Genomic DNA, 26,980 nt, shown 5'->3' on the forward strand with positions numbered 1-26,980 from the left:
GGGAGAAAATGTAGATGTGAATACGTTTTACACAACTCTTATTTAGGCTGAACTTGCAAGCCCTCTCTATTTTCTAATTCTTGATATGTGTTTTCTGTTAAGGGCATGTGACAGACCCCGGGTGGGTGGGCCTAGAAGGGAAACCCTTTTATCACTCATTGCACAGATGAAAGCAGGGAAGTGTGGGGGTGAAAACAGTTTTTCTTTTATATAACTTTAAATTATACAAATCATTCCACTGGAGTTCTAACCAGCTGACAATTATATCGGTTCTTTATAACACGTCAACAAAGCCACCTTGTAATTAGTTGCATTTTATTGGAATATTGAAGGTGTTTCTTAGTTGTTTTGTAACTGATGGTTTGAGTCTTTATCACTTTTTTCAGGGCACTGCTCATTTAAAGCACAAGCTATGGATAGAGGGGTATTCTAACTGCACAAGAGGGGAAGTGACCAGGTGGGAGGGGTGGTAACATCACCGGCATATAAACCCGATGGCAGTATTAATGTCCTTCATCTCAGTAAGTCCCCCACTTGGCTGTCACTTGTGCCCATATGTTTTGAGAGAACTAATTAGTAGGATTATTGACTGGCATCAGCAGCCCTATAAATAGACAGCTTCAGTCTGTTACAAAAGCCTCAGTATATCAGAAGATTCCCTAAAACGATTTGTTTTGGCCATTTCAACTATGCAAAAACCAGGCTTTCATTACATTGAGAAACCGTCTTTAAATTGATGACTGTCCTTTTGATATAATCTCTGAATATTGTAAATTGTGGTTTAGGTGGTCTGTGTTGTTCACAATCAGGACCTTGCTTTTATAGGAATCTATGTCCTGTCTGTTTCTGTAGGCCTGCCGAAATCCTATCTGCCTTGACCTGTCTGCCAATCTCTTACACGGAAGATTAACTGGACACAAGGTTGTAAACTGGGATATCAAGGTAGGCATGTTGTATGTTTTACAGTTGTTTCAACATATTACTATGCAGGGCTTGTAAATTTGAGCAAGCACTTTTAACTGTAATGCTCTCATCATCCAGTGCACTAGACTTGTAACGCAGGATCAGAAGCTGGCTACATGGCAGCCTGAAATAGTTGTATACAAATCTGTAAATTATGTTCTTATTACAGCCCAATTGTGACATCACTACTCGCCAGTATTAAGACAATGCACTATAAACTATACTAATTTAGCACCGGGGACGAGGGTGCAGCCAATCGGCATCCTGGAACGCTGGGGTGCAACGGCAGGCATAAGTCAGCATTCCTGCTCCTGCATGTGACTGGCTCACTGCTACTGTCTCGCCCGCACTCCTCCTCACCATCCCTCAAGAGGCTGCCATGGAGGGTGAGGAACGATTCACTCCAGAACCCATTGCACGTCCCCATCTCATTCAGTTTATTTTAGGGTGATCTTTCCTTTGATCGAAATGTGCACCACTGCGCATGCCCATCCATCAGAGGAAACGCCCCCCCCCCCAAAAAAAAGCACATTAGCACCTGGTACAACATGCCAGACACTAATAGCGTTGTGTGCGGCTTTCTGGGACGGGAATGGGCCCACCATGGCTCAGGCTAGTGGGCTGTTACTACCCAAGCCCACCCCAGAAAGCGGGGCTTAATGCAACCCCACGAGCAGAGCTAGAAGATCCATACGAGAAATTTCAAGTAAAAGAGTCACCGCGAACAACGATGGGTCATGGGACTGGCTTGCAAAGGTACTATCAACTCGTCATGAAAATTAACAACAAACCACCGACCAAACCAATGTCCTCTCCTGAACCACCATCAGATTCAACCATCTGTTTGCTAACCAAAGTCATATCCCAACTTCATTCGACATACTATGTATGCAAGAAACTTGGTGAAGAACTACCCCAACTGTTGATGGACATTCTGCATATCTAAACCCGGACAGCAAGGGTTTGAAAGCAAGGCCACAGTCAGGCCTCCTTACAATCTTAAAAAAATGGGGTGGGGCTTACAATAGAAGACTCCCAAGAATTACATCCAAGCGTTCCTGATAAAAGTGAAAACGACACCAACATTGAAGATTGATGGTTGGCCTTCATCAATTTGTATTGGGCCCCCACTGAAATAAAGACTTTTGAATGTGTAGAACAAGTGAATTAGACAAATTGTCAACAAAACACAACAACTTAATGATCATCATTTTTAGCGTTCTAAATACTGATTGCTTGATACATAACGATATAAAGCAAACAGTATGGCAAAACAATGGAAAAACAAAAATGGATAGGCCGCTAGCTTGGCTATTGGCAATGCCAGCAAGAAACATGCATATGCTAAATGGCAACACACTGGGCGACATTCCTGCCACCCATAATTGACACTGAGGAGAATCAAAGAAAACTTTAGATTATTTCTTTGGGTCCTTCAATATGCTACATATAATCAAGTATTTATAAGTGATTAGCAAACAATTTAGCAACCATGACATGCTAAAACTTGCATGGTCGAGAAGGTTCACCAACAACCGGACAGATTGGTCTAAACAATTGTTAGTGGTACCAAGCCAAAATAGAATATAAATTAATCCAACAGATGTCCCCAGTATAACCAACAATTTGCTACAATCACTCACCTCTAATGACTCGATACCGGATTACAAACCAATCCTGAGTACCTTTCAGGAAACTAACAATTATAAGGAGAAAAAGACAAGGTTTAAACGTATCCATGTATTCGATCAACACATTGTCAAGCAAAAGAAAAATCTGCGACAAGACCTAAAACGGATACAACAACTTATCAAGCTTATTTTTTTTTCCAAACGTATTTTATTGGTATTTGGTGATAAAACACGTGCAGTACAAACATGTGAATTGAACAGTGAGGTACTCAAGGCAGGGAGTGGTGAGGGGGGGAGGTCAGAAGAAGGGGGAAAGAGCAACAACAAAAAACCCAAAAAAAACAACAGTCTTCATGTTATAGCGAACGTTACGGTGGGTGGATGAGTCGGGGGCCACGCCTCAGGACGCAGGGGGGGCCTCATTCAGGGTCCTTCAGTTCAGGCCAGGTGCAGGAAGTTAGTGTCAGTGTGATGACATGGTTACCAGGGGGGCTTGTGGTCAGCGCTGAAGCGAATGTCTCTCAGGAGGGCCCTCCAAGAGTCCAAGGTGCCGCTCTCTATTTCACCGCTTGATGTTATTCCTTCTTGCCAGGCTCTAGTTTCAGCTGCCGTCCATCTCTCCATCTCTTTCAGCCAGCGTTCGTGCCTGGGGCCCGATGGTGTCTTCCAAGCCATCACAATGGTTCTCTTGGCCAGAATGCATGAGATGTCCATTAACCTAACGGCATGCTTGAATTTGCTGGGTCAGGGGTAAATTCCCAGTAGGCATTCGCCGGGAGTCCATTCGTACCTCCGCATTCCGGCGTTCATGCAAGTCTGTTTGGCTTTGGACCATAGTGTCATCGCTCTAGTGCAAGTCCAGAACATGTGGATCATGTCCGCTTTATCGTTCCCACACCATGGGCATGCTGGGGAGGATGTCTTGTTGAAGGAGGCGACCCTATGTGGGGTCATGTATGTCCTGTACAGGGTGTTCAACTAAATCTAGCCGAATCTAGCGTTCCTTGACACCTTTTTGGGGAATATTAACACTCTTTCCCATTCTTTGTCCGTGATTGGGGTCTCGAGGTCTTCCTCCCATCTTGACCTCAGAGCTTCGCTTTTAGGGTTGGGTTTGTCATATAGTCTGTTATAGAGCCTGGAGACTGGTCTCCAACCATCCGTGAGGTCGTGCATCTCTTGTAGTAGAGGGTCTGGGGTGGGTTCCTCTGGCCAGCTGTTCCATTGTTTCTTGGCGGTCTGCTTGAGGCGGTGGTACCAGAGAAACTGGCCTGGGGGTATTCCTTCGATGGCCTTTAGTGACTCAAAGTCCCTGAATTCCCCTTCCTCAAACATGTCTCCCCACATGTATACACCGGCTTCTTCCCACCTCCTTGCTGTGGATAGGTCTGCCTCCGTTCAGCAAGTGTCTGCCAAGATAGGATTATCCGGAGAGTACGGGTGTTTCACTCGCTTGATGTAACAGGACCTGGCCCATATCTTCCTTCCTAGCTCAATTACCTGTGGGGTGGCCGGGGATAGCCGCATGGGGTGCCATAGGGTTTCCTTGGGGGTCACGTTGATCGAGGATTGCCTCGGTAGTTCCGATTCAGCCAAAGGTTCGTCCGAGAGCCATTTCGTTATGTGGCTTAACTGGGCAGCCAGGTAGTATAACTGGAGATCTGGTAGCTTTATCCCCCCCTCCTTATGTGGCAGGGATAGGATGGCTAGCGACAGTTTGTGTCTGTGGGGTCCCCACAGGAAGTCCTTGATGATTGCCTCCAGTCTCTTGAAGAAGGGCAGACGGACATAGTGACAAATGTTCACGAAAAAGTATAGGAATCTGGGGAGTATGATCATCTTGACTATCGCTGCTCTGCCTACCATTGCCAGCGGGAGCTTGGACCAGAATTTTATAGAGCGTCGAAGACTTGTGGTTGCGACTTCTGTATTGTGTTCATGCGTGTGTAGCGGGGTGTGGCTCAGGTTGATCCCTAGGTATCGGAACTTAACCAGTTGCCAACTTATTCCGACAGCCGGGAGATCGTTTTCTGGTTTGCCGCGTAGGCTCACCAGGGGGAACGCAGAGGACTTACTTCTGCTGAATCTGATCCCAGAGTATTTTGCGTAATTGTCGAGTACCTCTAGCGCAGTTGGTGCGTTGACCTCAGGGTTTCTCAGGTATAGAAGAACGTCGTCCGCGTATAGGGATATTATGTGGTGTACATTGCCCACCTTGATGCCAGCGTCGAAGAGCTGTTGCCTGAAATATAGTGCGATCGGCTCCAGGCCCAGAATGTACAGCATGGGCGATAGCGGGCACCCCTGTCTCGTTCCCCTTTGTATCTCCCAGGCAGCTGATACCATTCTTCCCGTTTTCACTCTTGCCATTGGGGAGTTATAGAGGACCTTGATCCACCTGATGAAGCCCCCTCCGAAGCCGAATCTCCTCAAGACCTCCCTAATCCACTCCCAATATATGGAGTCGAAAGCCTTGATAGCGTCAAGCGACAATACCGCCAGGTCCTCATCTCTCTCGTATGTTTCGGCCATTATGTGTTGTAGCCTCCTTAGGTTAGCTGTGGTGTAGCGCCCAGGCACAAATCCATTCTGATCTTCATGTATTATGGATCCCACCACTCTGGCCAGCTTGCTGGCTAGTATGGATGTGAGAATCTTGGCGTCATAATTTAGCATGGCCAGGGGGCGATAGGATTCGCAATCGGTGGGTGATTTGTGTGGCTTGAGCATGGGAATGATTATGGTCTCTTTCATGGTGTTGGGTAGGACCCCGTTTGTGTATGCCTCTTGGTAGACTTCATGGAGTACTGGGGTAAGGATGGGCTCGTACGTTTTGTAGAACTCAGGTGGGAGGCCGTCGCTGCCGGGTGCCTTGCTGTTGGAGAGGGACCTGATTGCCCTTTGCACGTCTTCAGGAGTGATCTCCATCTCCATCTCCAGTTCTTCTCTCTGCTCGGCTGATATTCGGGGGAGGTCTATCTCCTCGAGTGTTTCTATGATGTCTTCCGTGGGAATTTGTGCCTCGTGGGCGTACAATTTGGAATAGAATTTGGCAAATGCGTCATTGATCCCCCGTTGTGTCATGTGGGATATTCCATCGGCATCCCGTATCTCCGTCGGGAGATGCTTGGGGTGTTCTCGCTTGCAGAGCCAGGCCAGTAATCTCCCCGGTTTTTCCGATTCCTTGTGGGATCTGGCAGTGTATGTGGTGAAATCGAATTTCTCCAGTCTTTCCCATGCTTGTTGACATTCCACGCGAGCTTCCTTCAATTTGCTCTCGGTCTCTGTGGAGTTGTCGAGGGCGGACTCCAGTCGGGAGATCTCCGATTCTTGTGCTTCGAGTGTTGTCTTCAATTGCCTGCGAATTCCGCCGGCTTTTGATATAATTTCTCCTCTGGTCACCACCTTCATGGCTTCCCATAATGTGCTCCAGGAGGATACCGAACCCTTGTTGATTTCCAGATATTCTTCCAGTCTTCCGGCGAGGTCTTCCCTGAACTCCGGGTCTTCGAGTGCCGCAGTCGGCATCCTCCACATAGGGATCGGGGGTCTGGGTCCCTTCTGTTGCCATAACATGGTTAGTGGGGAATGGTCGGAGATCGTTCTCCCCAGGTATTCTGTAGCAGTGGCTCTTGGGGCAAGCTCCCTGTCTATGAACAGATAGTCAATTCTTGTATGGACTCCATGCGGGGCTGAGTAGTGGGAGTAATTCCTCTCGGATGGGTGGTGCTCCCTCCAGATGTCCACCAAGTTGAGCTGCTCTAGTGTTTCCTTCAGGGCATGGGTTGTGAGGTTGCTCGAGTGGGGAGGAGGCAATGATCTGTCCATGCTTGCGTCGGCGACGCAATTGAAGTCGCCACCCCATATAAAGGTGCGGTCCCGGTGTTGAGTCAGCTTTGCGATCATTGTGGTGAGGTATGCCGGTATTCCATGGTGAGGGAAATATGAGTTGGCCAAGCAAATCGGGGTCTGTTCCATTGTGCCCCAAATCACTACATATCTCCCTTCTTTGTCTAGTTCACACCCCTCCAGTTGGAAGGGCACATCCGGGCTTATCCATGTCAGTACCCCTCGCGTATTTGGAATAGGGGGACCCTCTCACAGTCCCGGCCCATCGGTCTGCAATCTTGGACATGGCCTCCGTCGTGAGGTGAGTTTCTTGTAGCAGTGCAATCGAGACTTTCTTCCTTTTGAGATAGGATTGTATGCGATTCCGTCTGAGGTATGAGCCCATACCCCTCATGTTCCACGTCATCACAGTAAGTTGTGCCGCCATCGGGTCCGAGTTTCAGGTCTGGCGCGGGACTCCGTCCCTGGGGTTTTGCTCTGCTTTAATCCGTGATGGACAGAATGCAGGAGAGACACCGCCGGCTCCCGAGCTCCAGGGCCACATCCTGGGCCCATCCCGGTCTTTATTAGCGAGAGAAATTTGAAGACTGTGTAACTAATGAAACTAATAAAACTCAAACTGGTGCGCCCAGCGACTACAACATTGTCGCGGTGCTCAGGCGCTCTCGAGCCGTCGAAGCCCATCCGGGAGTCAGGCGCGAGCTGGGTCAGGCGGGTGCCTGGCCTAACTGAATTCTACGCTGGGGGTAGGACTAGGGCCTGGCGGCGGAGCCGAACGAGGCCGTTTCCTTTTGGCAAACTGAGATTGGATTACCTTCTGGTTTCTGGCGTCTTATTTACTGGTTCTTGACGGTTACATGTGGGTTACTTGTGAAATCTAAGAGAGTTAGGCCTCCGTCCGTGGATTGTCCTTGCCGTTGACAAGATTATTGTCCTCTAGCCACATGTTGGCTGCGTCTGGATTGTCGAGGAATACCACTCTCTCCTTGTAAATGACCCTGAGGCGCGAAGGGTAAAGTAGCCTGTATTTTAGGTTCAATTGGCAGAGCCTAGCTTTTATCGGGACAAATTAATTTCTCTCTCTTTGCACCTTCTGCGTATAGTCTGGGTAGATGGCGATTTTGGAGCCCCCCCCCTTTCGATGTGGCCGCCCTCCCTGGAGTGTCTTAAGATAGTTTCTCTGTCCTGAAAGTTCAGTATCTTGGCTATTATTGGCCTGGGGGGGGGCGCTTCTGGAGGGACCAGTGGGCCCTTTCGACCGAAAATCCCTGTGTCAGCTTGCCGGCCCCAATTTCTTGCAGCAGAAGGGTTTCGACGAAGGATGTGGTGTTTGCCCCTTCACTTCCCTCAGGGAGTCCCAGGATCCTAATGTTGCCCCGTCTGGCCCGGCCTTCGGCCTCTTCCGCCCTCTCTTCTAGGAAGGCTACTTTCCTCTTCAGATGGGCGACCTCAGACTGTAGAGCTGAAGTGGCCCCAGATGTTTCCTCTGTTGATTGTTCGATGGTTGTTACCCTCTCCGCCAAGTTGCGTGCGTCTTGGCGAATGAGTTGAATGTCTATTTTAAATTCGTCGATCTTGGAGTCTATGTGCGTTTTTAATGAGGCTATGGCTTCCAGTATTTGAGAGTGATTCTCGGCGGCTACCCCTTCGCTTGTCTGGGCGGTTTCTGGGGGGCTGGCCTTAGCTTGAGTAGGGGTCTTTACCTTGGTGGAGACAAAGGAGTCCATGGTGGCAGCTCTGGTTTTGTTCTTGGTGGCCATCATGAGGTGGTAGTTGTGGATGCCCTGGGCCTCAGGAGCTAGATAGCGTGCGGGGATGTGATCGAATCGCCCTTCCGATACTGGGGTGGGGGGCCCAGGTCAATGTTTTACTCGCCCTCAGTCTTAAGCGTGCAGGCCCCTCAGGGTAGATGCAAGTAGAATCGGGGGTGCAGGGGTACCCTTACGCAGGTGTTGCGAGTTCTCACGCACCTCGTCTTGTGGGTCTGCGCCGATGGGGTGTCCGGCGGGGCGTCTATCTTCTCCTCCTGCGTACCGGGGTGCTGGGCAATCCGTGCCGGAATCGGGTCTGGCGTTGTCCCGGTGAGGTGAGCCGCAGTGCAGTCGGTTGCGGCCCAGGGAAACCCAGGATTGGGTATGTCGTTGTGTCCTTGTCCACGCTCATCCAGCCGCAGAGGAGCTTGGGTCACCCCAATGCATGTGATCCGGCTCGGGAGCCCCCGCACTGTGCGACGGGGAGCGTTCAGGTCCGGCGTTCCCCTTAGAGGCTCTGCTATGTAGTACGAGGCACCATCTTGGATTCAATCGGAGCGGAGGGGGGGAGAGCAGTCTCAGTGCTCCGGTAGTGTCTAGGAGGTCCGATTCAATAGGCTCGCCGGCGGTTCGGGTACAGGTCCACTTCCCCCAACAGCACGTTCCACTCCGAGGGCTGGTGCTTCACATGAGCCGGAGAAAAGGATCAGGAAACGGCGTCTCGGCCGGAGCTCGGCAGATCAGCTACCGCTCGCCATCGGCGCCAAGCCACGCCCCTCTATCAAGCTTATAAGAACTAAAGCATATAAGAGCCGGAAACAACAATACAGGACAATATCTCATAAATGCATCCTTCTTCGAAAATGATAGTGAAGCAATGCTTAAAACCATTGTGAGCAAAAACTCTAAAAGGTTTTGGGATATCATAACTCATGCATGTACTACTCAAGATGCACTATTATCGAATCCAATCCCAGAAGATGTATGGATTCGACATTTTGGAGACCTATACATCAGTCCAATCCAAATAAAAACAAATACATCTAGAAATCTAACAACAAACTGCACTATCCCATTTGCGAAAAGCGAAATACTGATCCTAATCAACAATGTAAGTAAATCGAGAGCCCCAAGGCCGGAACACTTATCAAATCACATACTTAAAACAGCTCCTGATAATTTGACGGATTTCTGTTACATCATATTTTCACAAATAATGAAGAAAGGCCAAGTCCCGCCATTGTGGAAACAAGCAATCCTGGTTCCATTATTTAAAAAAGGTGACCGGATGAACCCAAACAACTATTGGCCAATTGCCCTACTTGATGTGGTGGGCAAAGGTTTTGCATCATTAATCCTAAAATGACTAAACCCATGGTACACAGAATCTGGGTCACTAGACGCCTGTCAAACTGGTTTGTCAAGGGCGTTGGATGCAACTTGAACCTATTTCTTCTGAACATCTTGAAATCCCGATTCATACAAAACAAGAAACCCCTGTTTGTGGCATTCATCGACTTTCAACAAGCTTTCGATAGCATTGATTGAACTCGGTTATGGAAGGAAATGGGAAAATGGCAATGTCTTCATGACCTGCTCTCTGCAATAATAGCCCTACATGAAGAAACCACCATACGTGTGCATTTCAACACAGTTGGCGTATTGAGCCAAGAGATTAAAACCTTGAGATGACTCAAGCAGGGATGTCCATTGGCGTCGGCCTTATTCAGCGTTTTCATTTCTGATCTAAAACATGCATTAATTCCATCAACAACAAATCCACCAAAAATAAATGGCACCCCTTTAGGCTGGATGATTTAAGCTGACAATCTCGTAATATTGGATCAGATGCCTGTAGGACTACAGCAAAGTCTCAACTGTTTACAAACCTATGTAGACCAAAATGATTTGAAAATCAATGTCAAGAAATCAGAAATTTGAATTCTATGCCCTTTGCGTGGCCAGATACCAAAAAAACAGATGCACGAATGGATCGTGGCCAACAAACTGATTCAAATAGTAAGTGCAAGTAAATATCTGGGCATCGGTGTTAACGGAAGCATAAATGATGACCCGCGAATAACAGAACTTAAGTGGAAAACAAAAACCTTATAAGACAAGGTCTAATTGTATACAGAAAATACAGGACATTTTCCCTAATTACGATCATCACATTTTACAGGCAGAAAGTAACTCCCACCCTGACATATGGTGCTGAGTCCACATTATCGACCTCGTGGGAAATCTGGGATGTGCTGGAAGGCATGTATTGGAGGAAAATATTGATCCTACCAAACTGCCTGCCTACAGCTGTGATAAGAATTGAATTGGGATTGACATCATTATATATACGAGTAGTCTGGAACTCATTGATGTTCTTTCGGAAAACCATTATGAACGACAGTCCCATACAATTTGATATATTGAAAAAGGAAACAGAAACGAGAGACTGGCACTTAACCCCGATGTAAAGAGGCATTAATCATTATTAATGCAGATGAATGGACTTTAGTTAATAACCCAGATGCAGTCAAAAGGGAGTTATGGTGTCATGATTTGGACGAAACAGAAAAAAGGGCAAATAAACACAACCTCAAACTTGAACAGAAAACTCCTCTCAGCTTCCTAAAGGTGGTACCAAAATATCTTATCCAATTCCCGAGTGCCTACCATAGAAATATGTTCCTAAGAATCATCCCGATAAAGGAACTTTTATTTGAAAGACACAATGCGAACACACAAAGCGACTAATGCAGGTTCTGCAACGACGAGAATGAATCCTTATACCATCTGATACTCATTTGTCGTAGCTTAACGGTAGAAAGAACAAAACATATAGGTGACTTGATACTCAGGAACAAACAAATGTCGACTGATGACTGGTGGACTCGCTGCCTTGAAGGACATGATTTTAAATAAATGTTTGCCTTAACCAACTTTTTACGAGAAGTTCTACAAATTGATTCACACAAAGGTACCAGACCTAACTGTTGATTAGTTCATTGATAGAAATCTGGAAAAACATTTAAATTGGCAAGGCTTTAGGTCATCCCAGTCATTTTTACTGTAATCAACTTATAATTTAAATTTAAATTGTAATTGAACAAGACTAAGTAAAGGTTTGCAATAAAGTGATCACTTAAAATACATTTTTTAAAAAATGATACTTTTGGTACTCCTATGTCCCGTCCCCTTTCCTCCATACTGCATGGGCGTCCCTCGCTAAGGACGGAAGACGGAACCTTTTTGACCAGAAAAAAACATTTTTCCCTTTAAATTTAGAGGCACGCATGGGCGCGGCCCTGGGAGCATGCGCTCCCTGACTCCGCCCACTGGTGCCACTGCTCAGTCCCCTTTTCCGCATCGACAGGAACGGACCGCTTTCACCAGCGCTCGTGGGTTTGGCTTCGGCCTTGTAATTCCATGCGCTCTTCCCCGGATACTTTCTTCTGTCTTTTGTCCTCTGTTGGTTGCTCTTAATCAGGTAGTCGGTCCTCTGGCGCCACACTCCTCCCCGGCGCATGTCGACGTCAGCAGGCTTCAGCAGGTGTCCAGCCTGCGAAGGGCTCTTCCCTACGTCTGACCCCCAAGCTCTTTGCCTCCGCTGCCTTGGCCCCGATCATGACGGGGAGGGTTGGACCGCGTGCAACGTGCTTACACCATGTGCTCTGAAGAATAGATTAGCTCGGTGGAGGGAGCTCTTTGAGAAGTCGCCTCCAGAGGACTTGAAGGACTTCATCAGACACAAGTCAAGGCCCAAGGTAGGGCAGCTTTTTTCCATTGCACCCCGCAAAGGTGACTCCTTTCCTAGGAAACGTCAGAGCGGGAGGAACCGGTCAGGTTCTCGCACAGGCACCTAGGCTGCTTCAGCTATCGGCCGAGGGATCGTTCGATCCTTACGGTGACAGTGCTGAGGGACCTCAAGGTTCTTTGACTGGGAGTCCACCCGAGGGGCTACGCTCTAGTACCAGACAGAAGTCTGAGGGGGCGCCTGTACGCAGCACTACCGGCGACTCAGCCGAGGGCAATACGCCTACCAGGCCCTGTCCTGAGGTGCAGGGAGGGTCTCACGCTCCACCTGCCAAGAGTCCTGGAGGAGGCCAGGCCCAGTGAGGCAAGTAAGTGGCATGCATGCCGACAAGATTGCCACTGCGCCATACAAAATGGCCACTCGTACGATACTGTCCGCTGGTGCGGAGCAGGTGGGAGAACGAGTTTCAAGGTGGGACTGGTCTCAACCAGGTACGTGGCCTACAGCTTATCCATCAGCATCGCAGGGCAGATTTACCCCGCAACCAGCAAGACAGAGTACGCACACCGATGAGGAGGATGACCCCGACACACCATCCTCAGCCAAGGCCTTTCACAGTCACCTCTCACGTTTGGCCGAATACTTGGGGCTTCCAACTACCAGAGGTTGAACAACCGGAGGCGGGGGTCCTGGCCGAGGTCCTCACCCTATGCCCCGCGCTAGGACAGGGATCCCGATGCAGAAGGACGTTATCGCCTTGGCCAAAAAGGGATGGCTGAAACCCCATTCGGCCCAGCCTACCAAGCGGCGCCTCAATCCCAAGTACACGCAGAATGGAGGGGGATCCACTCTTACTGTCGGCTCATCCTCAACCACACTCTTTGGTGATAGCGGCAGCATCACTATACTCCAAGCCTCAGTCATCCTCGGCCAGCTCGTCTGCGGCCCTTCGAGTCAAGTAAGAGAAGATCTTGGAGGCGTATGGAAAGAAGGTCTATTCCAGCGCATCCCTGCACCTGCGTCAATCTAACACAGTTGCCATGCTGGCAGCTGTTAATCAGAGGCTTTGGTGGGAAATAACCGACTTCCTTCCAGTGCAGAGCCAGCCACGTTTCAAGGCGGGCTGACAGAAGCTAAATTGGTGGGCCAGGATATCATGGAGTCCACCGTGGCACACATGGAAACCTCAGGGCATGCCTTCTGCATCGCTACAGACATGAGGACAGCCTGGCTATGGGCTACCAAGTTCAACCCGGACATCCAGGAACGCATGTTGGACCTTCCATTTGAGGGTGGCAACCTCTCTCATTCCACCACCGATGAGGGGCTTGATGAGAAGACCAGTTCCCAAACTGCGAAGTCCTTATCTATCCTCACAAAGTCCACCCCCAGGGCCTACGCCCAGTCGCATCAACGTTCCGACAAGGGGAGGGCCTTTGGCAGCTTCCGGGGATTCCAGGAACGGAGGTTGAGACAGCCTGACCGAGTCAGCACTGGTGGAAACAGCAGAAGGGGGGAGCAAAAGCTTCTTTCCGTCCCCCTCCTCTTCCCCAGCCTCAGAGGGAAAGAAGGCATGACGTGCCCCTTCAGACCCACATGTCTTTGGTGGGGGGCAGGCTTGCCCTTCACACACAGTTTTGGCGTCAGAAGTTTGCGGACCCCTGGATTCTATCGGTAGTGTCCACTGGTTACTGCCTACTGGTTCCTCCCTCCCCTCTCTCCTCCCACAGATTGGAACAACAACTCTGTTGGTGGAAATGTGTTCACTCGTAGAGAGCCAAGCAGTGGAAGAAGTCTAACCTCCCAGCGGGGCATGGGCTTCTACTGCAGGATTTTCGCCATCCAAAAGAAGAACCAGGCTGGCCTGAGAGTTGTGTTGGACCTTTCCACCCTCAACCTCTCCCTCCCTCTTCAGAAATTCAAGATGGTAACGCCAGCTCGTATTGCTGAGACACTGTGCAGGGGAGACTGGATGTGCTCCCTGGATCTGAAGGACGCGTATCTACACGTCCCAATTTGGCAGCCTCATCGGTCTCTCCTACGGTTCAGGATCATAGGCTTCCATTTCCAATACAAGGTTCTACCCTTCGGCCTCAACTCAGCCCCCAGGGTCTTTACCAGGCTGATGAATTCAGTGGCAGCCCTCCTCAGGGCCCAAGGTCACTATGTCTACCCATACCTGGACGACTGGCTTGTCAGGGCGAGATTCCCCAAGGTGGTCTAGCACACCTCCTCCGCCCTCATGAACACACTCCACGAACTGGGATTTTCCATCAATCTCAAGAAGTCACACCTGCAGCCTACGCAGAGTCTGACTTTCCTGGGCCTCATCTGGTACACGGGCTCCGAGAGAGTTTCCCCTCAGAGGACAAGATCACAGCCATCAAGTGGGCTACAGGTCACTTTGTCAGCAGAGAGGTGACCTCAGCTTGGGGGTACCAGCATCTTCTGGGTATCATGGCAGCGTTCCTACTGGCAGTACCTCACACAAGGCTCAAAATGGGGAGATTGCAGCTGCACTTCGCAGCCTCATGGAATCAGGAGTGGGCTCCCAAGCAGAGATTGTCAGCATTCCTCCCTTTCTCCAACAGGACCATGTCTGGTGGAGCACGAACTGCAACTTGCAGGCAGGCAGGACCTTCCGGCAAGCAGAACCGCAACTGACCATCAACACGGATTCCTCCTTGGAAGGCTGGGGGGCTAGCTACCCTGGACAACCACAGCGTCCATAGAGTCTGATCCCTCCAGGAGCAGGAGGCCCGTATCAGTTGGCTATAACTGAAGGCTATCTGGCTCGCTCTCAAAGCGTTTCTGCAGCTTATCAGTGGCAAGAGGAACCTCATTCAAACGGACAATTTCACCAGCAGGGTGGCACAGGTCCCCGCCCCTGTGCAGCCTAGCTGTCAGCATTTGGGAGTGGGCTCTGGAGAACAACATATTCTTGAGGTCCATCCACCTCCCGGGGGAGTCCAACCTGGAGGCGGACAGGCTCAGCAGACTGGGAGCGGACAATTACAAATGGCAATTGAACGATCAGGTCCTGCAGGGCATCTTCAGCAGATGGGGGCACACCCAGGAGGATATTTTCGCCACCTGGTACAAGAAGTGCCCTCAGTTCGCGTCTTGGCCAGGACAGGGAGCAGCATGAATGCATACGCATTTCCTCCCACTTCCCTGGTCCACAGGGTGATCTGCAAGATAAGGGAGTCACGTCACGCCCGCATCATTCTGATAGCTCTGTGGTGGCCTGCGAGACGAATGGTTCTCTGAGCTTCTCAGCCTCTCGGACCAACCTCCGATTCACCTTCCACTGGGCCCAGCTAATTTTCTATCGCAGCAAGGAGGCATGGTCATCCACCCCGCTCTGCAGAAGTTAGCCCTTACAGCGTGGTTCCTGAGCAGGTCACACTAAAGCATCTGCGCCTGTCAGACTAACCTAGACATCATACAGGGCGCCCGGAGTGATGCTACTAGGAGCCAGTACAAAAGCAAATGGACTGTGTTTTGCCATTGGGATGAGTCAAAGGAAGTTGACCCGCTTACTTGCACCTTAGACGTTGTGCTATCCTTCTCTTCACACCTCCCACACTCAGGGGTGCAAATAGATACATGCCGTACCTATCTGGTGGCCATCGGAGCCTACCGGAACTCGGAGGAGGACGTTTTCTCATCCTCCAACCCAGTGTTTAAACGACATCTGGCGGGCCTCACCAGGCTCTACCCACCTATCAAGAAACCACACCTTGTGGGGGTGTCATGGTCATCGGACCAAGAACACAGACAGGGCCCGAATAGAGACAGTCCTGGCACTTTTGGCGCCAGGCTCATAAATAATACAAGAAACATTTTTTGGGGACAAAATGCTTTTATTGTGAGCATAGCACCTCATCCCGGGTGCAAGGTGCATTTAACATGGGCCCTTTCATCACTTAAAGCAGCCCCACGTGTACTCTTGTGTGGGGCTGCTATTTACTGGGTTGCCTTGCACGTGCTGACTCAATAGGAGTGGCAAGGTGTGGCACCGCAGCTCACCTTCAAACCTTCCAGAGCGCTGAACTCTTCATCCTGGCACCGCAGCTCACCTTCAAGACTTCAGGGACGTTGACATCTTCTTCTTTGCACCGCAGCACTAAGTGCTTTGTCCGCGACCGCAACACCTGAAAGAAAAAAGGGAAAAGCAAGGTTAGACATTAAAAAGACATTGGGTTTAAGGTAGCGCTCCCATCTCATCTCGCACTTTCCCTTAAATCATCACTGACCTGTTGTTGGACATTGCGGTTTCATCTATCTTCCTCCCTGCCGTGTTCCGCACCTCCGCCGCTGCTGTTGAGCCGCAATTTCATCTATTGAGAAGGAAACAGAAGAGACAACGTTATTCAGGAAATAACAACAAAATCAAGAGCAATAATACAAGATAGAAAGCGGGAAGGGGAAAACAGAAAGAGGAAAAGGCAAGAGACATTGAGAAACATTTACTACGAGTCAAGAGAAGAATAGCCTCAGCTGGACTGGACTATTACTCACCAGGGATCAGTGAAGGAACTAGATCCCAGCAACAAGCACCCCTGCCAGAAGTAGCAGGACGGAGAGCTCACCATCAATAATTACCAGGTGAGCCTTATGGGCCGGAACATGCCCACCGAAATCGCACATTGGGTAGAAGGGTTAGAGAGGTACCATAGTCACGAGCAGCGCACTCACATTTTCTCATATCCGCGCAGGAGCAGAGTCACCAATTGTCGCAGTCCACAGCCTTTCCGCAGGGGGTGAGATCTGACGGGGGTGATCAAATTCCTGGGAGGCCTACAACTGTACCCCAACGCCTCCGTAGAGGCCAGGTGAGTGTAACAGTGGGACCTCAATGTAGTTCTAGGCGCCCTGGCGCACAAACCTTTTGAGCCAATGGCATCCGCGGACATTGGACTAGTCGCCATTAAAACGGCTCTTTTGGTGGGTCTTACGTTTGCACGTAGGGTTAGCGAGATCAAGGCACTGGTGGCTTCAGAACCTTACACTATGTTTCATAGAGATAAGGTGGTCCTGAAGATGCATCCTGCGTTCTTAGCTAAGGTTGTCTCTGTGTTCCACTTAAATGAGGAGATAGTGTTACCTACTTTCTTTGCGGATCCTAAGGACGATGCTCAGAGGTTCTTGCACTGTCTAGATGTCAGACGCGCTCTGAAATTCTATCTGGTACAGGAGCAAGAGCTTTCGCAAGTCGGAGGCTCTCTTTGTCACCTTTGGGAGGGGGGACCAAGGCCGGGTTACCAGGCTTCTAAGGCCTCAATAGCAAGGTGGATGGTAGCGGCCATCAAGGAGGCCTATGAGGGGCAGCACAGACCACTTCCAGCGAACATGCATGCTCACGCCATCAGAGCCAAGGCCACGGCAGTCGTGTTCCAGAGACACGTCCCGTGGCAGCAGGTCATCAGCAGGGCGGCCACCTGGGCCACCCATTCGGCCTTCTGCAAGCACTACTGTTTGGATGCCTGCTGTTGGTCACAGGTGGCTTTCGGGCAGGCTTTGTTAAGGAACTTGTTTTCTTAAGGAGGTTCACCTCTCCACCCTGGGGCTACAGCCAGTTGTAATCGCCCATGAAGTATGGAGGAAAGGGGACGGGGATGTAGGAGTAATTATAAGTTACTCACCGTAGTGACTAATGTACTTCTAGTTCATAGTCCCCTTTCCTCCATACGTCCCACCATCCTCCCCCCTAATAAAACTGGTATCATTAGGCAATAGTAATATTGTCGACGCGTCAATGGGGACTGAGGAGTGGTGCCGGTGGGCGGAGCCAGGGCAGCGCGGCTCTAAATTTAAACAGGAGAAAGGTTTTTTCTGGTGAAAAAAAAGGTTCTGTCTCCTGTCCCTAGCGAGGGACGCCCATGCAGTATGGAGGAAAGGGGTCTATGGACTAGAAGTACTTTAGTCACTACGGTGAGTAACTTAATTTTCTGGCATCACAATTCCAGTTGCTTGAGCTTGCACTGAGGAGAAATCACTCTGCCACTAAATCACTTAATTAAAGCCATCACTACCTTTTTAGAATCCTGTCTTCTAAAATAGCTTTCTGCCATTCACTACAGCCATTAATTGATAGGAAAATGTTTGTTAGTATGTTTATTGTATGTAATTCTTCGTTTTATCATAGGAGAGTATGACGCTATATGCATGTAATCACTTACCCACAAATCGTCTTTTAAATGCTTTGTATAAAAACGTTTATTTTCGCAGGGGCGTGGCTTGATGGACACGTAGTGGGACGTGCTCTGCAGGAGCTCCTCGATCTGACATCGATCCTGCGGGGAAATGTGATGTTTGCAGGCATTTAAGAAGGTCACCAGCACACCCACCTACTTATGAAGAGCTGGTGTTCGCACTGGGCACCCGAAAACAAGTCCCAGTGGCTGTATGAGGTAGATGCAGCGGTCCGCGATAAGCTTGAGGCCCGGGACATGGAGGCGGACAAGATGGCCGGCGGCAGACAAAGAGTCATAAAATGACCACAGAACCGTGAAAGAGCAGATCCGTCGTTGGGGCCGAGCTTGTGTCTGCCGCATTGTGTAATTGTTGGCAGAGACTGGCCCACAAGGGATGAGATGCTGCCGGCTGGTCTTGATTTGTGGGACGCACTGCAGCCGTGTGAAGCATCGGCACTGTGAGAGGTTCGAGTGGCTGCCTGAGCCCGGCGGGGGATCTGAAGCGAGGTCCCAGGTGGAAGACCTGCCCGGATGCAAACACTGGGACCCGTGGCGGGTGGATGCGCGGTGAAGAACAGCGGGGCCCCAGATCGCCGGGGCTAAGGAGAGCCGGAGTGGCGGGATCGTGGGGACGCTGCTGGCACTGAGGAGCGGTGGCTCAGCGCGCACCCCGCTGCACGGGCGGAATCCCGGCAGCGCGAAGACCTTGCACTACGGGGACCAGGAGAGGGCAGCGCATAACGCATCCGTCCCCATAGGAGTCCGGTACACGGAGGGGCTGGTGCTGGACCCGTAAGGTCCCTTAAGCGGATGCTGGAGCAGGCGTGGGCCGGCCGGGGGGGAAACTTGGAACTTTGGAAGTGCCCAAACCACAGAGCGCACGCAGGTGATTAGAAATAGTCACAAGTGGCCCAGGAAGGGGCCGAAGAGCACGAGGGCACAAGAGCGCAAGCCTCGAAGAGCACAAGCCCCTTCACAGCATACCAACTCTGGCATACATGCTGAGGAGACAGCCAACATGGCATGTACTTGCGGGGGGAGACCTGAATAGGGTGGCCTAAAAACACAAGGGGGCTGACCCCCTACTGAACCCATCCACAAATGTCTGGGTGCCAAGAGAAGGCACCCAGGACAAGATTGCAGGCTGGTGTGCCCTGATGCCAGCGGAGGGCCAAAGTTGAGGAGCGCAGGGCCAGTGCGTGCACCTAACCACTGGCTGCTCAAGGAGACACGGCAGGGGCTGGATGAGCAAGACTGCATGGATGCAGATACGGGGAGGACACAGCCCATTCTAGGAGGGCGGCGTGCAACACGGATATACCAGAACACGACTAAAAGCAGCCCTTGAATGCTGAGAGTGGTCTGACGCCACGTTGGAGCTCGTAGTGGGTTGGCGCTGCTGATACATGTCCGTGCGGCACAACACAATGTCCAACAAAATCGTCAGACCCTGGACCAAACAGCCCACGCTGGAGACCTACGCCAGGACACCTCCAGTGGCGGAAGGGGCCAAAGGGATAGACAACACCGCCACGGCGGCAGCGGAGACAACGGACACAATCCAGGAGGTGCTGGCAGCAATAGCGGACTTGAAGATTGCCTGGGAGACTAAACTGGGCCTGGCAATAAATGACCTAAAAGTAGGACTGGACTTCAAGATCGGAGCGGTCCAGGAAGAAGTTAACCTGCTGAGACAGGACGTGAGGACACTTGCAGAGCGCACCGGAAACCTGGAAAAGGAGATGGCCCCAAATACGGCGGCATGCGCCGCCCACGATCAGAACTTCATGCCCTGGTGCAGTGCATGGGTAACCTGGAGAAGAGGGCAGAGGAGGCAGAAGGGCGCGCCAGACGCAATAACGTTTGTATTGTTGGATTGCCGGAAGGAATGGAAGGGCCTAACCCGACGGAATATGTGGAGTCCATGCTCCTGCAGGAAATAGCTGGTGGTGCACTGACCCAGGGGTTTGCGGTTGAAAGGGCACACCGGTCATTAACGAGGAGACCACCCCCGGGAAACCCCCACTGCCGCTGATCGCAAAGATACTAAATTACCAGGAGAAGATACTTGAATTCTTCCGAAAGGGAGGTACGATCGAAAGGGGGCCAGCGAATATCACTGCGTACCCAGACTACACTTTGCACGTACAACGCAGCAGGATGAACTTTGGGTCGGTGAAAAGGAGGTTGAAAGAGGCTTGCCACAGATATATGCTGCTTTATCCGGCCAAATTGAAAGTGTTCCACAAGAACAAAACCCTGTTTTTCGAGACGCTGGAGGATACTATGGACTGGCTGGACAGGGGATCCAGACAGAAGCTGCGGAAGATGTGTAACATGCAGCTGGGTTATCTTAGGTGACACGGCACAAGACACTGGGACTAGAGTATAGTACTAAATAAATCTGTGAGGAATGTGTGGTAGAAATATTGGCCTGCAAGACCCGCTAAAAGCAAACAAGCAGGAGCTCCTGGTAAACACCCCTCGAACCCCATAGCATCTTGCTTAGTTAGGTCACTGTTAGTTTGGTGACGTCCCGCGGGGTCCTAGTCCTCGGCTCGCGAGACAGACCAGACGCGGGTGGGCCTGAGATCCAGGGATGGAGCTGGGCATTTGTTGGGGTTGGATAGGGAGGGCAGAGGGAGGGGGTTGTGTGCAGTGGGGTAGGGCTGGGAAAAAGGGGAGGGGGGAGTTGTTGAGGGTGGGAGGGTTAAGAGTCGGAAATCGGGCCTTCTAGGAAGACATTGGAGGAAGTGGGGAGAGGAAGGGAATCAAGTCTATGGCGTCGGGTAATCTCAGAGTTGTGACCTGGAACGTGCAGTGCCTCAATAGTTACTTAAAACGTAATAAGCTGATGATGTATCTAAAGAGGATGCGGATTGACATAGCTCTGCTACAGGAGACCCACGTCACCAAGGAGAAATTGGAGGTAGTTAAGAGAAAATGGAAGGGCAACGTCATAGGGGCCACATACTCAGCATATGCAAGAGGGGTGATAACATGGGTGGCGCCGCATGTACCATTTCAGTTGCTCAGATCAACGTCAGACCCAGAAGGTGGACTGGTGGTGGTGGCGGGGCTCCTGGAGAACAGAGAAGTTACATTATAAATCTGTATGCCCCCAACCATGATACGGCAAAATTAGCCCCTTGGTCCGTGGCACGATGGTGTGGGGAGGGGACTTCAGTTGCACCCTGAACCCCAGCATTGACAGGTCAGATGACAGGTTAGAGAGGCCTGTGCCAGCAGCCAAGGCACTGCAGACGCTGTTGATAGATCTTGGATTAGAGGATGTGTGGAGACGGTTGCACCCAATGGAAAGGCATTATTCGCATTACGGAGCACCACATGATCTGCACACGCCGCCACCGAGATAGTAGGTGAAATGGTGGGCGCGGAATACAAGGCTCGGGTACTTTCCGATCACTCACCCTTGGTCATAGAGTGGAGACATCAACCCCCCAGAGCGCGAATCCCGACGTGGAGGCTCAGAGCTGAGGCTCTACAGGATGCAGGATTTCGGGAGGACCTGAGGGAGGCCATCAAGGAATATTTCGAACTCAACACGGGCAGTGTACGCTCTGTGGACACAGTATGGGAGGCATTTAAGGTGGTGGTGCGTGGGGTGGCTATATCAAAATCCAAGGGTCTCCTATGGGGTATTGAACGGGAACTGCAGGAAACAGAAAGAAAGCTAGAGAGCCTGCCACAAAGTGAAGGGACTACCGAGAGGACAGCGCCAAGATAAGGGACTTGCAGTTGGCATGTAGCGGACTCTGGGACAGATTATGCAAGCTTAACTACAAGAAATATATAGAGAGGCAACATGTGGGGGGGGACAAGCCGGGTAGACTATTGGCCTGGTTATATAAAAACGAGACACCTCACCAGGTGATCAGAGCAGTCAGGGATGCTGAAGGACATATCTGTAATACTCAAGAAGGGGTAAACGAGGAGTTCCTCAATATTACAAACAATTATATGAGGATGCAGGGGAAGATATGAGTCAACGAATACTGGAAACAATAGGCGACATAGGGTTGCCCACTTTGGCTGACCTAGAACGCGCAGATCTAGATGCCCCCATCACCTCGGATGAGCTTGAAGCGGTGATCCAACACCTGCCCACAAGTAAAGCGCCTGTATCGGACGGGCTACCTAGCGAGTTCTATAAAACATACAAGCAGGAGCTACTCCAACCGCTGCTGGCCATGTTTAATGAAGCTTATGAGCAGGGGGAACTGCCGGCGTCCCTCCGTGAGGCAGTGATCATCCCGCTCCTGAAACCGGGTAAGCCGGACGTGGAGTGCGGGTCTTATAGGCCCTTGTCTATGCTTAATCAGGACAGTAAAATACTCACAGCAGTGCTGGCTAATAGGCTTAAGAGGGTGATTGGCGGGCTGATACACCCGGACCAAACAGGCTATGTTCCTGGTAGAAATATTACAGACAACCACAGGAGGCTGTACTATGTCATTGATCAAGCCGACAAAGACTAGGGCGAGTTGGCTATCGTGTCGTTGGACGCGGTTAAAGCATTTGATTCAGTGCGGTGGCCATGGTTGATGTCGTCCCTGAGAGGATACGGGATGGGATCGGGATACATCAGGTAGGTCCGGATGTTATATAGCTCCCCGATTGCGAGAGTTAAAACAGGAGCTATATTTTCAGATAAATGGCAACTCAGTAGGGGGACCAGACAGGGATGCCCCTGGTTGCCCATGTTGTATATTTTGGCATTGGAGCCGCTGGCAATTTGCCTGAGGCAACAGTACGGGGAGGTGGGGATTCGCACGACAGGAGATACACACCTGATATCACTGTACGCTGATGACATGCTCCTTTACTTACGCTACCCGGAGGAGAATCTGCAATATGTGCTGGAGGTGATGGATCGTTATGCCACCCTCTCGGGCATATCGGTGAATCCTGGGAAGTCTAGTCTGTTCCCTCTGGGAAGGTACAGGAATCCCCTACTGAGGAGGCTACCCATCCTGCAGATACCCTGGCAGACCGAGACTTTCAGATATCTGGGCGTAAACATTTACCATAGGATAGAGACAGAGCACAAACATAACACAGAGAAGGCAATTGAGGGAATCAAGAATAGCATGACGTTCTGGTCTAGATTACCCCTGGCCATGATGGGAAGAGTAGCGCTGCTCAAAATGGTGGTCCTACCCATGCTCTTGCACTTTTTTGTGAATGTCCCGTACCTGATCCCCAGATGCTTTTTTCGCGAGACTTCCGGGTATGTACAGGGGCTTCATATGGGGTGACTCCAGGAATAGGGTGGCCCTGTGGAAGCTAGAGAACACATGCGATAAGGGGGGCATAAACCTGCCGAATTTTGAACTGTACTACCTGGCGGGATAGCTGCTGTATGTGGCTAGGTGGTTGTCCGCAGAGGACTCGGCAGAAGCTAGGCTTTTGCAAAGTGATACAGGTCCATACTACCTGAGAGAGACAGTGTGGTTGCATAAAACTAAAATAGTGGGAAAGGGAAGATTATTGATGTTAGGCTGGGAGGTTTGGCGCAGAGCATGGAGAACTGTGGGAGACCCAGATCCGTTCTCTCAGCATGTCCCGATGGTGACGCTATGCGGGAATGATTTCCAACTGTTCAAAGGGATCCGCAGATACTGGGAACCGGTGGGCCTAGCAATCCTAGGAGATATATGGCAGGAGGGGGAGGCAGTGGAATTCCAGAGGCTGCAGGATGAGACAGGGGTAGATAGAGGCCAGAGTTATGAAATGGGTGAGGGAGCGGTGGCCCGAGACGGTGCTAGCGGAAGAACCCGATGCTACCCTGGAAATGATGTATGATGTCTCGGAGGGTGGGCACGAATTATCTAGGATATATGAGCTCCTAAGTGTGAAGGCGGGGAGGGAGTTGCTCCAACTGAGGCATGATTGGGAGGAGGAGGTGGGAGAACCCATGACTGATGGACAGTGGGACAGAGCTCAAAAGGTACCATTAAAAAGGTGTCCCGGAACGCGAGACTCCAGCAGATCCAGTTGTACGTCACCTACAGAGCTTATTTGACCCCCGGAAGAATAGCCAGGTTTGGAGGCTCGACCATACAGAAATGCCCCAGGTGTGGAGAGGAGGAGGTGGGGCTGCTGCACATGTTCTGGGCTTGCCCCGAGGTGCACAGATTCTGGGATGAGATAAAGACTAAAATAGCCGGTGGGGGAGTGGTGCTGGAAGTGGGGTCTGCTTGGGCGTGCATGCTGGGGGGTTTTCCCAGGCCACGTAACTCAAAGCACATCAGCAAGATGAAGGACTTGGCCTATATCTTGGCCAAGTGCAGAATAGCGATGTGCTGGAAAGCGGCCCATAGGCCTAGGGTGGAGTCATGGGGGCAGACCTCTTGAAATGGGCGGAAGCAGAAACTGTGGTTTGGTATGAAGCTGTTACCAGGGGGGGAGAAGAAGTGGGCCCCTTGATTGCCTGGAGGCAACTGGTGACCTCAATGGCAAACCCTCACCAGGTCACTCACACAATGGAAGACTCGGACGAATTGACAAGCACTGAGATGCCTGAGAACGCTCATGCAGATGGCACGGTTGAAGCGACTTGAGTTTGTGGGAAGGGGAGGGGGAGGACGGAAGATAACATTATATAATGTGATGTTTTGATACTGACTTCTGAACGTCCTAAATGGTTGTAATGTTGGTGTGTTTGTTTAAAATACTAAAAATTGTTTTTAAAAAAATATATATATATTTTCGCTACACACTACAAATTGCATGTTGGAGATTTTTCCAGCATAAATAATCTCTGTGTATCAACAACTAGAAGATATCTTGCATCAGAGTAAGTAATAGATGGATGGCCGTGTGGCCATGTATTATAAGGAATACAATACTCATAACTGTGTGTACAAAGGGTAGTGAAAGTCACCTCAGATTTCCATTAACTTGCAAAATAACTCTGCTTTCAACCTCGTTCCTCTGTTTGGTCACAGACCTCCTTGGTGACTTGCTGTATTATAACACATGGTAGTGGGCACTGTATCCAATATATGACGCCAGCATGCATGGATTAGGGATAGTCGGAAGAGCTGGGAAATGGTTTCACCTCTGGAAACCTACTCAGTTTTATTGTCCTATATTTGTGATACCTGGATTGTGGATTTGTTTAGGTAGGAGAGACTTTGTAAATGACAAGGGAATACGACTCGACTCTTGTGTGGTTGAGGGCTAGGGTAGTTTCCAAAGTGTTGGGGGAAATAGTGCCAGATTTATTAGAGCCGGTCTCTAGCTTTGCAGTATTGTTTTGTATTTTTCCAAGCCAAAAAATGAAGATTTGCCAAGTGTATGACAAGCACACTTAACAATAGTCTGCCTTACACTACAACAAGGCTTGTTCCACAGTCTGAAAATCATTGTATGTATTTGTGAACTAATGCCATTGGTCAGGGTTAAATAGCCCGAGCAAGAAATAAAATGATATGGATAACTCGGTTTCTGGAAGGGAGGTCTGCTAATCAGACCCCCTTTTTAAAATGCTCCATGCCAAAATCACAGTGAACTCTTGTGCATTCGCTGTGACCAATATCCTGATATCTTCAGCAACAGCCCTAGCAAAGGTGACTTTTTAATTTCTGTACCTTTTGGTTCAGACTATGATAATTTTGTACCCTAGTCAGCCTGGTGACACGTTAAACTGTAAATATTAGCCATGTCTGGTTATTAATTGGTGGCAACTGGGGTCACACTGTTATACAGCCGCAGCATTTGAAGTCATATTAGTGTCAGCTTGGAGAGGTAAAACGGTTGTTGCAGGGCTGTTGTGTATTTACAGCCCGGCCTCAGTGTTCCCACGACAACCATGCAGGACCCTGCTGCTTCTTTTTATCCCCCTGAGTAAGGGTGTCACCTTCCTCCAGGGCACAGGAACCCTTCCGGGGTGTTCTTGGTGTTTCAAATAATTCTTCCACAACAAAGACTTGGTGTGAAAGTCTTTGTTGTGGAAGAATTTTATTTGAAACACCAAGGGTGCTGATTACTGGAGTCCTTTTGAGTTGGGCAGATGGAAAACGGTGAGTGACTTTCTGACCAGGTTGTAGGGGGAGTAAACGGAACAGTCACCAGGGACAATATATGGGTGCACATACATAGATTAAGGACAACCAACTTTAGACATTTATAAGTGCAAGTAGGCGGTACAGCCACCTATGTTAGGGATGTGACTATGATGGATGAAGTGCTAGAGTGGAGGCAGTAGAAAGTGAGGTACATGATTGAGGAGAGTGATAATTCTTAACTAGAAGGCAAATGAGAGGTAGGTTAAGAGGTTGAGGAGGTAGGCTTTTAGTTTGGTTTTGGACAAATCATTGTGGACTGTTTCTTTGATATTCAGCGGAAGCGAATCCCATGCAAGTGGAGCAACAAGACAGAAAGAGCGGAAGCGAGAGGAAGCACAGGGAGGGAGAGGTGCCACAAGGGTAGTCAAGGAGGCAGAGCGAAAATTACGAGAGGGCTTGTAGAGTTAGATAGATACAGTGGTGCCTTTCTGTGATAGGAGTAGGAATTTAAATATGCCCCATTTTTTTCATCGTCCGCCATCGAGCCTGGTGATGCTTTGAGGAAGTAGGTGTGAAGTGAGGGAGTTCAAAGAGTCCTGGTAGCAAGATTAATGATCTTGTCGATAGGACAGAAAGCATAGTTGGGGAGACCAAAGAGGATGCTTGGACAGTAGCAGGGTCAGACTGGGACAAGAAATAGGCCCGGACACCCAAAACAAGTGGCCCACCCCTCGCCTCAAAAAAGTGGCCTATGTGAATTGCGTCAATTCATGACTTTACAGGTGAAGGTCATGATGGGTGG

General features: G+C 50.1%; 1 protein-coding gene across 3 annotated transcripts in view; it reads left to right on the top strand.

The window, feature by feature from the left end:
• Positions 1-26,980, top strand: part of NBEAL1 (neurobeachin like 1) — a 2,018,929-nt gene that overhangs the window by 590,602 nt on the left and 1,401,347 nt on the right. For all 3 annotated transcript variants that reach the window (XM_069615520.1, XM_069615521.1, XM_069615522.1), the window contains one exon: positions 853-942. In XM_069615520.1, coding sequence (XP_069471621.1) covers positions 853-942 — 90 coding nt within the window. The remainder of the gene's footprint in view (positions 1-852; positions 943-26,980) is intronic.

The sequence above is a fragment of the Ambystoma mexicanum genome, chromosome 9, assembly GCF_040938575.1.
Source record: "Ambystoma mexicanum isolate Mex_15411 chromosome 9, UKY_AmexF1_1, whole genome shotgun sequence".
NCBI lineage: Eukaryota > Metazoa > Chordata > Amphibia > Caudata > Ambystomatidae > Ambystoma > Ambystoma mexicanum.